Raw genomic sequence first — 12,689 nt, 5'->3', positions numbered from 1 at the left:
GATATTACAAAACAGACTTGACACAAAGTGAAAATCTACCAGTCTGGAAAGAGTTACAAAAATATTACTACATCTGGCACTCCAGAGAACCATTATCCACAAATGGAGAAAATCTGGAACAATGGTGAAACTTCGGAGGAGGAAACTTTAAAATTCGTCTGTTTAGTGCTGATTTTGAAACGGTTTTCTATGCAGATTTTACCCAGTCAGTTGGAAGAGGTGGAATCTGCTGCAGATCCACATGAATCCAGTGGACTTTGATGGCTTTTTTGGCACAGATTTTAACACTGTTTTGGCTTAGATTTTCCACTGTAAAATCTGCCCCAATTGCACCACATGTGCACATACCCTCAGGATGCATAGACATCTTGTTAGAGCGCGCATCTAGGCTGCAAGCTCTGTTCTCCATTTCAGTAGTTTTCCATTAGTTTCCAGTATTTTGCTTGGACAGAATAGTGTGGTTGACTACTGTATGCCATTATGTCTGGTTAAATGCTGGAAATGAATGGAAACCTGTTGAAATGGAGACCAGGGCTTGCCTCTTTGGTTTCTGTTTCAGAAATGAGTCTTGGAGGCATCCAGGGTTCTGTATGAGCGCAGTTTTTGACATATCAATCAGAACACTTTTAAATCTGCACTGCAGGTCAAGTTATGCTGCAGATTTTTCCTGCAGTTTGTGGATGAGCTTCTTGGGTCTGGTACTGTGTCTATGTAGTTAGCTTGGTTTTGGTAGCATATTCATGAAATAAGCTAAATTCTGTTATTCTATGCTGAGAAAACCATTAAAAAGGGCTTGAAAAGGCCAGATGGTGGCAAAAACATTTCTTTTAATGACATAATAAACATGCATCCAAGGATGTACGAATACCTATATGCTACTACTCTTGTTGGACCCTAATGAAGTCAGGACCCACATAGTGAGCGGGCACTCTACAAGCGTCCCCAAGATATTTGGTCTGTTGGTTGTGCTGCTATAGATTTTTTTGAATATAGTAAGTTTACTGATATGGTTGTACAAGCGACCCACCGAAAGGCATTTGCAAAACAATTGTCCAGAGTGTGGGCGTAATGAACCTGAAACTAACTGGGGGTAGCATAGCAACTTATCAAAAAGACAATGGTCATAGCAAAAATACTGTGCTAGTGAATGCTATATCTGGGATCAGCTAGCTGCTAGACTGTCTAAAAGTCACATGAGCTTTAACTGGGTCCTATGGAAATTAATGGATCAAGTGACAGCAATCTGAAGTCTATGGATACCTGTAAAATTAAATAATGGAGGTAGACGTGGATGAAGATAAAATATCTAAGAAAAACTTTCCATAAAGCCACTGAAGATACATAAAATATAAAACAAAATTTGTAGAACACAATTTAGCAAGCGTTTGCATCAAAAATATAGAACGGTTAAATAAATCCCCACATCACTTTACCTGCCTACACGTTAACTCACGCTTCATTTTAAGTCCTTTAATGCAAGCAAAAACAATATAATTTCGGAGCCTTCACGAGACTTTCAGGACTACTTTACTTAAAAAGCATGAATAACTGCTCACTTTCCGACTTTGGGATCCAGCTTAAACTAGATTGAAGCTTTCGAGATTTCTTTGAATTCACTGTTTATATGCTATTTAAAAGAAACATACCCGAAATCATCACTATTTTTGCTCTACTATCTATAGTTTATAGAATGTAAAAATTCTGTAGTAGCATTTCCAAATAGGTCACTAAATAAAAGGCCACATGTCTACTGACTTGACAGTAAGCTGTAACCAACAAGATTTCCACCATCCCTTCAAAGATTTCTCTCCTGTAAAACATATAGCTATGCTGCCACATTATGCATGAAGTCACTTATTCCAAAAACAAATACTTGTTGCACTTACCTTGGGTGGATCAAACAATTCTAATAAGTATTCCTCATTTTCCAAAGGGCTTGCTTTCCGTAAAATAAACCGACATCTCTGCCAAAGAGTCCCACTGTCCATACTTGTTTCATCCACCATGCTGTAGTTCAAATATCCTTCCTTTCGGATTTCAACCACGGTCTCCCTTTTTAAAGTCCATTGCAAGATCCTTTTATGCCAGGTAGGTGACGGTGCCAAATCTGTGTCAATGTCCCTGGCTTCAGAGGAATCTGTTGACTTTCTCCGGAATATATTTCGAATACTCCTCCTGATATCACTGAAAGAGAATCGAATGAATTGTCTTGGAGGTGGAGGAGTGATGTTGCTTTGGAGTTCCTCGGAGCTCCATGCTTTAGGCACTTGTTGGACAGTTGAGTCATTAGCTGTCTGCTCAGTGTGTTCATGGCGAGCTGTCAAGTCTACCTCCACTTTTGCTGCAACCGTACTAGGAGGTTCCTCTGATGTCTTGCCACCTGTCTCTCTATAATCTTTTACTCTACTGAAAGGAAAGAATCTGTATTGGTCCATGCCCCAACTTTCCCTCACCTCGTTCCTGAAATACTGTTGGAAAAGATCCGTGAACTGCAAGGAGAAGTTCTCTGCGGCCAGGATGTCATGGTGTGGATTTTGGTTAGCAAACAACCAATATTGCTTTGCCAATTCTTTCGCAGTTGAGATGGCATGAAGCTCACAGAACTCATTCCAGCCCTGAGGGACGGAGGAACTTTCAGGTTGAATAGTGTCCCCATTCATTGCAGTGACTGAAGCAGTTGTGGTATGCTACGAAAGCAAAAAAAGGAAACATTAAATGTGGGTCTTTCCACTACCAATACACTGCCTTCCTTGCTAAGAGGAAGCTTTGTAATAAAGCAATCACTAGCTTAACGCACTCATAACATTGAGATAAAAGCCTTAAAGCTCTGGTTCAAGACTGTGGAAAAATCATTAGAATCAGGTTATGGTTTAACATCAATGTCTGGCCACAAAGGCTAGTAGAAGGCAATCTATGAGAAAAAACTATTAATTGACCCCAAGTTACGAGATACAAGGCAATTGAAAGTTCCATTGATATACAGTATACAGTATACAGATATTAAGCTATGAAATGAAATCTAGTATTGAGTTCAGATATGAAAGATGAACATACAACCCCCACCAAAAAAAGGTTTATAGCATACGTACATGTTATTGCTCCTTTGTGCAATGGTGCCACTGTTTTCCAGCCTGTGAAATATAATCCAAATAAGAATTACAAGTACTAAATAAGTAATCAATAAAAAGGATTGTTTCAATAAACACATGGCTATACAATTGATCAGCAATTCCTCCCTAAAGGCCCATTTAGAAGGGACGAATGTCGGCAAATGATGCCCAACACTCGTCCCCGCATGTACTAGCTCACGTGCTTTTGTACAGGAGCGGGTATTGTTGCTTCACAGCGGGGTGGCTGCAGGAGATTTTTCTCCTCGCGCTCCCCCGCCCCTCTCCATTCAGTTAACATAGTTCTGATTGAAGCCCTAATGCAGATGTGAACTGAGCCTTAACCTCTTCTTTTCATTTGATGCCATTTTGTGTCGTATTACAATTAAAATTGAGAAATGTGCAATTTCAATGTTGGAGTGTAACACCAAGAAGGAAAAGTCATGGAATTATGGAAATTACAGGATTGACAGACATATTAAGGATATGTAAATTATGAGAAAATGGAAACAAAATATTCAAAACGACTTGATTTATTCAGTATTGCCTGCGAGCACCATGCACAGAAATACACAATCTTGTTATTAATGGTTGTCTGAGGAATCTTTTGGCAAGTTGAATTTACTTGTGCACTCAAATCATCAAGATGTGCGGCTGACAGTTACCTTTGCAATTGCTGACCAATGGCATCCCAGATGTGCTCGATAGGAGACAAGTCTGGAGACACTGCAGACCATGGGGCCATGGTAGTACGTTTCAGCAGAACAGGCTGCACACAGTTACACAAGCAACATGTGGTCTGGTTTTGTTAGGTTGAAAAACGGTTCCTGGGACACTTCAGAGAAATGACTGTACTAGAATGGTGAGGCTACCCTACGTTATGCCACTCCTCACCCTAACCCTAGGAGAAGGACCAGTGTGCTATTCCTTTGTGAAGGCCTCTTCATGGCATTGCCAATGTGGTCTCATGACCAATCTCCGGCTATCATTGCACCGGAGACAAAAACAGGACTCATCGCTGAAGAGAATAGACCTCCATTCCAGTCTCCACTGTTGTCTTGCTCTGCATCATGCTAGCCTGCAGTGGAGTGAGGTCAGTGGTGCACGTGCTGATGGGCGTTTGGCTTCTAGCCCAATGTTGTGCAAGAACCTTCTAATCCTTAATATAGGTAATGTTCGAAGCCCTTAGCTTGGGAAGTTACATCCCATTTCACTCACAAAACAGAATGGATCACTACGGGAGTTGCTTCTACTCTGACGATCTGTCTGTGCAGAGGTTCGCCTCTGTACACCTCTTGCTGTAATTCGAATTCATTGTTGTTCTTCCAATCACTGGGACAGACAGCATTGAATAGTGCCGACATCTCGGCCTATGAGTGTAGGAATCTGGCGGAGTGATAAACCAAGGCGTCTCAGTTCAAGGCCTCTGTCCCTCTCAGTTGGCAAAACGTGCAGGTAACTGTCACGGTAATGAACAGGAGGCAATGCACAATCATACCACAAGACTTTATCTGATCTTTGAGGTTTCATGTGGCTGAAAAAAAAAAAAAAACCCTTGCTTTCGATCTAGCCTTTATACCATTGAAGCTCCTCCCACATGTCACAGATTAGAGCAAGCTGCTTATAAATTTGATCATTTGCATATCTTAGTGACACCTTTAAACTTCCTTTATTTGCATAACCTTATGATTTTTTCTTCTTGGTGTTGCAATTTCAATGTTAAGGAGAGTATAACGAAATCTTCCCTATGTATCCCAGTAGCTCTGCAAACCTCTGTATCTTCCTCCTCACTGCCATGCGTCTGGCTGTAAGACATTTGGTGGTGAGCCTGAGCTTTTTTTACTGCATACCCTGTTTTGTGGTAGCCTTTGTTATTTTTTGCCCAATATCTATGTTTCTAACATTGTCTGGGTTGTTATGGTAACATAGTCATTTCTTCTTTTCGGCAAGGATATCATCCTAGGTTTATTTTTTTAAGACATATATTCATTCTGGTTTTTACTTCCGTAAACTATAAAACCCTGTGCGCGTCTTTTCAGTCACTTCCATATGATATTCCATTTGATATACTCTGTTGCGCAGTTGTTTGCAGATAACGGAGGATGCGGGTCTTGTAGTTCGTACATTTTCCCTTCTGTCCTGACACTTAAATTTCCAATAAAACTGATTACACATTAAAACAAAAATCCAAAATAGCCAATTTTCTGATCATCTCACTTCCCTAAACAGGTATGAAAAATCATTTTTAAAAATTGTACATAGCTCAAAATGGTATCAATAAAAACTACAAGCTGACCCACACAATGAGGCCTGATACGGCCCTGTCGACTGACAAGTAAAAATGCCCTGGTCCTGGAATGTGATGCCACAGAAAAAAAGGGGGTGTTTATGTTGCGCAAAAGATATTTACATGAGGTATACATTCAAAGTCTATGATAAAAACTTTTTGGGGAGGGTTTTTCCAATGTTAATGTGAATGTTGGGGGAAGGGGGTTAAGACTGGAATCATATATACAACTTTTCATGCAACTCTTGGTGCAGATTTTTTGAGCCAGAAACAGGAGTGGATATAAATGAGAAGACACAAGTTTTTTCTTTATACTTTTAGAACCACATTTAGCTTTAACACAAAAACATGCATCGACCACGCATGCAAATCTAGCCTAAATGCAGTGGTGTTTGAAAGTTTGTGAACCCTTCAGAGTTTTCCAAATTTATGCTTATATTTGACCCAAAAACTACATCATATTTTAACACAAGCCCTAAAAAGTAGATAAAATAAAAAGAGAAGTCAAAATATTACACTTGGTCATTTATTGAGGAAATTGATCCAATATCACATGTCTATGAGCAGCAAAAGTATGTGAACCTTTTCTTTCAGCATCTGTTGTGACCCCCCCCCCTCCCCCTCCCCTTGTTCAGCGATGACTGCATCTTAACATTGTATCTTTATTGGTTGACCACTCCTGGGGAGGGCAGTAATGGTAGTAAATTTCCTCCGTTTGTACACAATCTGACTGTGCAACAATTCTTTTTCTGGGGGCCTCAAACATTTCCCATTACACATTTCCACAAATATGTGTTGTGAAAGACAGACATTGATATAGATTCCTGTTCTTTAAGGCCTCATGTCCATGGGTGGGTCGGATTCCGCATGTGGGAGCCCGCAGTGGAATCCGACCCTGCCCACGGCCAAGGACTCTGCATACCTATCCAGGTCTACTATTTTCTATACTGCAGATGTGTGCGGAAGCGCTGGAATACATGCATAGTACAGTTTTTCCTCCTACTTTCCCACAGAATTCGCGGACCGTCCGCACAGAATCCACCCTAAAATGGAGCATGCTGCGATTTGTTTTCTGCGTGCAGAATCCGGAAAACAAATCTGCTTGTTTTAATTGAGGTGTGGACGCCCATGCTTTCCTATGGGCAGCTTGAATTGCGGATCTTCAGCAAGTCAAATCCACCCGTAGACATGAGGCCTAAATAAAACACATTACCCACTCACACCTGATTGTAATCCCATTGATTGAAAACACCTGACTCTTAACTTCACCTTCAAATTATCTGCTAATCCTAAAATGGCTTTTGCCACTCATAGACATATAATATTGGATCATTCTCCTCAAAAAGTGACCAAGTCTAACATTTATAAAATAAACAAAAGAGTATACTGCTGGATCATGGGAGCGCATGAGTATAAAAAAAAAAGCAAAAAAACAAACAAACCAAAAAAACCAAAACATCCCCTCTCTCGCATGTCCTCTAATAGCACCATAATTAAAGGCCATTTAGACAACGTTTATCGCTCATAATTCACTCAAAAGCCATCTTTTGAGCAATAATTGTTGCATGTAAATGTGCCCCTCTTTCAGTTTTCTACCAAACCACGGATTTCAGTACGGTTTGAAATCTGTTGTTCGTCAGAACAGCTGATAACACGGATCGCACGCTGTGTTCTGCCGGGGACTGTATTGTATTAGCTGTTCTCAGCTGTCAGCCCCGCCGGCAGAACAATGAATTTATTCAGAGAACAGGGGGCGGTCCTCTGAATAAATTCAGCTACCGCCGGCTCACATGCTATTAATTGGTACTAATAGGCATTAGTGCCAATTAGTAGATTATGCAAAATGATCACTTAAAAAGCCATCTTTTGAGCTATCATCTTTCTGCCTAAATGCACCTTTAGTTTATGGTTTCGTGAGGATGTGACAAGTTCCTTTTAAAAACATGCATACGTTTGGATGGTGGAAGTCTATAAGGCGGGAGAAACCATCAAGCAGAGGCCCCAAACTCAGTGTGACTACAGCCTTTTAGTCCGCCTCTGGATTCCGCAGTAAATACTGCCCATAACATGCAATAGAAAAGCAATTTTTTCCCTGCACATGAGGAGAAATAAACTGCAATTTTCCATTTGCGGAGGAAAAAAAAAAGGAAACGCAGCATGCTCTATTTTTAGGCAGATTCCGTCCAGATGGCTTCTATTGAAGTCAAAGGAAGCCAGCCAAGCCGTAACCCTTCCGCAATCATCATTGCGGAAAGGTCACAGGATAGTCTTTTCTAGACGCATCGAAATCTGTACTGCGCATGTGCGCCGGCCGGACCATCTGCAATACAGATTAAAAAGATTTCGTACAGGTACGCAGGGTCACCAGCTGAGTACAGGGTCAGATTCATGCAGAATCCAACCTGTTTGTGTGCAGGCAGCCTAACTCAGACTAATTTCTGCTTTTAAACTAGTAGGAATATACAACATTCCTTTTAAGAGCAAACACGTCAGTCGACAAGTAAAAGCATATAGTTAGCACATTTATACCACATATATACAACATGTTCAGTATTTCTGTATAACTTAAAGGGGTTGTCCCGCGCCGAAACGGGTTTTTTTTTTTATTCAATAGGCCCCCCGTTCGGCGCGAGACAAACCCAATGCATGGGTTAAAAAAAAACAACGTTTAGTACTTACCCGAATCCCCGCGCTGCAGCGACCTCTTCCTTACCTTACCAAGATGGCCACCGGGATCTTCACCCACGATGCACCGCGGGTCTTCTCCCATGGTGCACCGTGGGCTCTGTGCGGTCCATTGCCGATTCCAGCCTCCTGATTGGCTGGAATCGGCACACGTGATGGGGCGGAGCTACGAGGACCAGCTCCCCGGCACGAGCGGCCCCATTCACCAGGGAGAAGACCGGACTGCGCAAGCGTGTCTAATCGGGCGATTAGACGCTGAAATTAGATGGCACCATGGAGACGGGGACGCTAGCAACGGAGCAGGTAAGTGAATAACTTCTGTATGGCTCATAATTAATGCACGATGTACATTACAAAGTGCATTAATATGGCCATGCAGAAGTGTATAACCCCACTTGCTTTCGCGGGACAACCCCTTTAACTCTCCTGAGACAATATTTCACTAATATTGCATCAACTAGAGTAAACGTGCCAATATGGGCGTTAGTTTGCTGATAACAGTCAATGTATCTTCAATGCAAATACTGGAAATAAACTGAACTGATAAGAATTTGTTACTACATTCACAGTGACGAAAAAATAAAAAAATAAATAAAAAAAATCACCAAAGTGCGAATACAAAAATTAACTTTCATTGAGATCGTTGGCCCTTTAAGCCATTAATTAATAATAATTCTAGATAATAATTCAAGAGCTTCTAGTCTATGAGCAACATTGGCTGTAATGTATTCCAGAAGAGGGGGTGGAGCATCTAAAAGAAAAACAAAAAAAAAAACGACCACATGGCACAACAGAGGTCTTTAACACAAGGTACTAAGACTAGTAATCTGATTTAGTGTTGGCTATAAGGGCCTTTTACACGGCACAATCACGCAATTACAGTTGATTGTTTTTGCTCAATATTGTTAGATGTAAACCCGTGCAGTGGCCGAACGATCAGCGATAAATTGTTAGATTCCCGCTGATCAGATCTTTCATGTGGACCTAAAAATGTCTTGTCTGTGACAATTCCTTTTTGTAACTATTTGCTGACTAAGGCCAGTCTCATCCGACTGGATTTGAATTGCGGATTTTGCAAGTGCATAATCCGCGGTTATACGCGTTCAAACAAATGTATTGAACTATGCAGTTTTGCTCACATTAGTGTGTCGGGATTGCGTAATATGCAAGTGGAAAATAAAATGCAGCAGGTTTTGTTTTACCGCGTATATCCGCAACATAGAGCTCATTGCTGTCAATGGTTGCGGATATACCCGAACCCATACGCAATGTTCTTGTGTATGGGCTGCAGGTATCCATGTTATTGTTAAGCGATGGTGTGGGAAATATAAACAAACAAAAAAAGAAAAGGTGTACTGGTCATGACTGCCTGCATGAGTACGCGGTCATGCACCGCACAATTTAGCCACCATAAACGGCTGTACGCAGGGTCATGACTGGTGTCACAGCTGGAATCTGCTGTGAGCCCAGCCTAAAACGGAGTGGCAGAAGGGTTGACTAGGGGCTTTGAATGAACCAATTACTGCTCAGTGTAAATGCAGGTCAAGTGAATGATACACGATCACTACTTCACTGTTCGCCGCATGTTTTATTCTAATTTATCTTGCAGTGTAAAAGAGCCTTAAAGGGGTTGTCTCACGCCGAAACGGTTTTTTTTTTTGCATAGGCCCCCCCGTTCGGCGCAGGACAAACCCAAGGGATGTGTTAAAATTTTAAAAAAAAATATTACTTACCCGAATCCCCGCTCTGCGACTTCTTCCTTCTTCCTACTTCTTCCTTCTCCAAGATGGCCGCCGGGATCTTCACCCACAATGCACCGCGGGTCTTCTCCCATGGTGCACCGTGGGCTCTGTGCGGTCCATTGCCGATTCCAGCCTCCTGATTGGCTGGAATCGGCACACGTGACGGGGCGGAGCTACGCGTAGAAGGGGGCGGAGCCAGAACGCCGCTTGTGCTTGGACCGGCCAGAAGGAGAAGACCCTTCTGCGCAAGCGCGTCTAAAAAAAGCAAGAAGACCCCGCAATTAGACGGAGCCATGGAGACGGGGACGCCAGCAACGGAGCAAGTAAGTGAATAACTTCTGTATGGCTCATATTTAATGCACGATGTATATTACAAAGTACATTAATATGGCCATACAGAAGTGCTGAACCCCACTTGCTTTCGCGAGACAACCCCTTTAAGTGCTGTCTTAAGGCTGATTTAAACACAATGATCATCACTCAAAAGCAGCCTTTTGAGCGATAACCGTTGCGTCTAAATGCGGCTATCGTGCACTTTTCATGCACTGTTCGTTCATCGCTCACTTCTAGTTTTCTAAAAATATTCACTGGGTATATCCCTTAAAATATAACTTTTATTAATCAATAAATATAAAATGATTGAACCTCACAAAAAACAGACAAACTGGAACTAACAAGCACAGAGCAAGAATTTTAAACCCTGGAAAAGGACCAGAGAAAATATATGCAATTGACACCTCTATTACAATGCAGAAGTATCCTGCAACGTGAGACACTCTAATGCACTCTTTTTCAGTCACCATTGGGGATGAATGTCACCCAATAAAGATTAGAGGACCATATTAGGATGCGTCCTTCACAAAAAGATGAAAGGAGGATGATCGTTCCATCAAGGTAAGTGGTTTACGGAACACCTCCAATGGTGACGTACATTCGGGCTCCTATTGTGTCTCATCAACAAGGATCAGAATTATTAGAGGTGAAATGACAAGAGGCCACCAGGCCTATGTCTTCTTAGTACACAAACCCTCTTAAATAAGAGATAAAATCTGGTTCTTGACCAGGTAACTGCCCTATCTGGATAATAGCACTGGGCTAAAGATGCTGAAACAGTAGGACACCAGCAGCAGCCTATGATAGGTCCTTGTCCGTGATGAAAAAAGAACTGTATATAGTTTCGTTTAGAATGGACAAACCACAAGCAAAGCTTCTGCTGATGCCCCCCGAGAAAAAATACACAAGTGGCTGATAGATTATCAACCACAGGTTATCTATCAGCCACTTGTGTATTTTTTCTCGGGGGGCATCAGCAGAAGCTTTGCTTGTGGTTTGTCCATTCTAAACGAAACTATATACAGTTCTTTTTTCATCACGGACAAGGACCTATCATAGGCTGCTGCTGGTGTCCTACTGTTTCAGCATCTTTAGCCCAGTGCTATTATCCAGATAGGGCAGTTACCTGGTCAAGAACCAGATTTTATCTCTTATTTAAGAGGGTTTGTGTACTAAGAAGACATAGGCCTGGTGGCCTCTTGTCATTTCACCTCTAATAATTCTGATCCTTGTTGATGAGACACAATAGGAGCCCGAATGTACGTCACCATTGGAGGTGTTCCGTAAACCACTTACCTTGATGGAACGATCATCCTCCTTTCATCTTTTTGTGAAGGACGCATCCTAATATGGTCCTCTAATCTTTATTGGGTGACATTCATCCCCAATGGTGACTGAAAAAGAGTGCATTAGAGTGTCTCACGTTGCAGGATACTTCTGCATTGTAATAGAGGTGTCAATTGCATATATTTTCTCTGGTCCTTTTCCAGGGTTTAAAATTCTTGCTCTGTGTTTGTTAGTTCCAGTTTGTCTGTTTTTTGTGAGGTTCAATCATTTTATATTTATTGATTAATAAAAGTTATATTTTAAGGGATATACCCAGTGAATATTTTGAGAAAGCCTTTCTTCTATATCCCTCTGCCTCTGTGAATTATATCTTCTAGTTTTCTAGAAATAAGCGATGATCCCCTTCTTCATGGGTAATGGCCCTCAGTTCAATATTATTGGGTTGGCATGCTGCAACGGACTTCTTCAAACCCAATCAAAGATTTTCTATGGGGCTGAAGTCAGGCGACTGACGGCCACTCAAAAATCTTCCAGGACTTCTGAAACTAAGCCTTGGTGGACTTTGAGGTATCCTTGCAATCATTGTCCGGTTGAAAGATCCAATAATGTACAAGATTCAGCTTCCTCACAGAACGCATAATGTTTTATACTAGAATTCCCTGATACTTGATTAAACCCATCTAGCCCTCTACACACTGCAGGTCTCCAGTGCCAAATGAAGCAAAACTGCCGCAGAGCACCACTGAGCCACCGCCATACTGCACTGTAGACAGGGTGTTATTTTCAGCGTATGCTTCATTCTCCTTCCTCCAGACATACTTTTGATACATAGGCCCAAAAAGTTAGTTTTGTTTCATCGCTCCACGAAACAGAATTTCAAAATTTTTATGGCTTACTTGTATCGTTTTGAGCATATTGGAGCCGACTTTGCTTATGCTTTTTGGTCAGTAGATATGTACATCTTGGAGATCGAGCATGAAGGCCTTCAGTGTTTGTTTGCTATGCGCCTTACTTTGGAAGCGCAAACTTCATTGCCTGCCTCCAAATCTTACTGCGGGTCTTTTGCAGTCACTTTAGGGCTTTTGACCACCTGTCTCCTCAGGAATTTGGTTGCAGCCAGTAATAGCTTCCTCTTTCTGCCACATCCTGGTAGTGTAGCCAATGCACCTTTAACTTTAAACTTGCAAACTATGCTTCCAATTATATCCCTAGGAACATTCAGTGCTTTCGTTATATTTTCGTATCCTT

General features: G+C 41.6%; 1 protein-coding gene across 2 annotated transcripts in view; it reads right to left on the bottom strand.

Moving 5' to 3' along the window:
- Positions 1-12,689, bottom strand: part of SH2B3 (SH2B adaptor protein 3) — a 176,725-nt gene that overhangs the window by 141,781 nt on the left and 22,255 nt on the right. For both annotated transcript variants that reach the window (XM_066603242.1, XM_066603243.1), the window contains exons 2-3: positions 3,090-3,131; positions 1,887-2,687 (exon numbers count right to left, since the gene is read on the bottom strand). In XM_066603242.1, the coding sequence (XP_066459339.1) occupies positions 1,887-2,660 (774 nt within the window). In that variant the 5' untranslated portion in view covers positions 2,661-2,687; positions 3,090-3,131. The remainder of the gene's footprint in view (positions 1-1,886; positions 2,688-3,089; positions 3,132-12,689) is intronic.

The sequence above is a fragment of the Eleutherodactylus coqui genome, chromosome 5 (assembly GCF_035609145.1).
Source record: "Eleutherodactylus coqui strain aEleCoq1 chromosome 5, aEleCoq1.hap1, whole genome shotgun sequence".
NCBI lineage: Eukaryota > Metazoa > Chordata > Amphibia > Anura > Eleutherodactylidae > Eleutherodactylus > Eleutherodactylus coqui.
The sequence above is the reverse complement of the archived record's forward strand: the minus strand, read 5'-3'. Positions and strand labels throughout refer to the sequence as shown.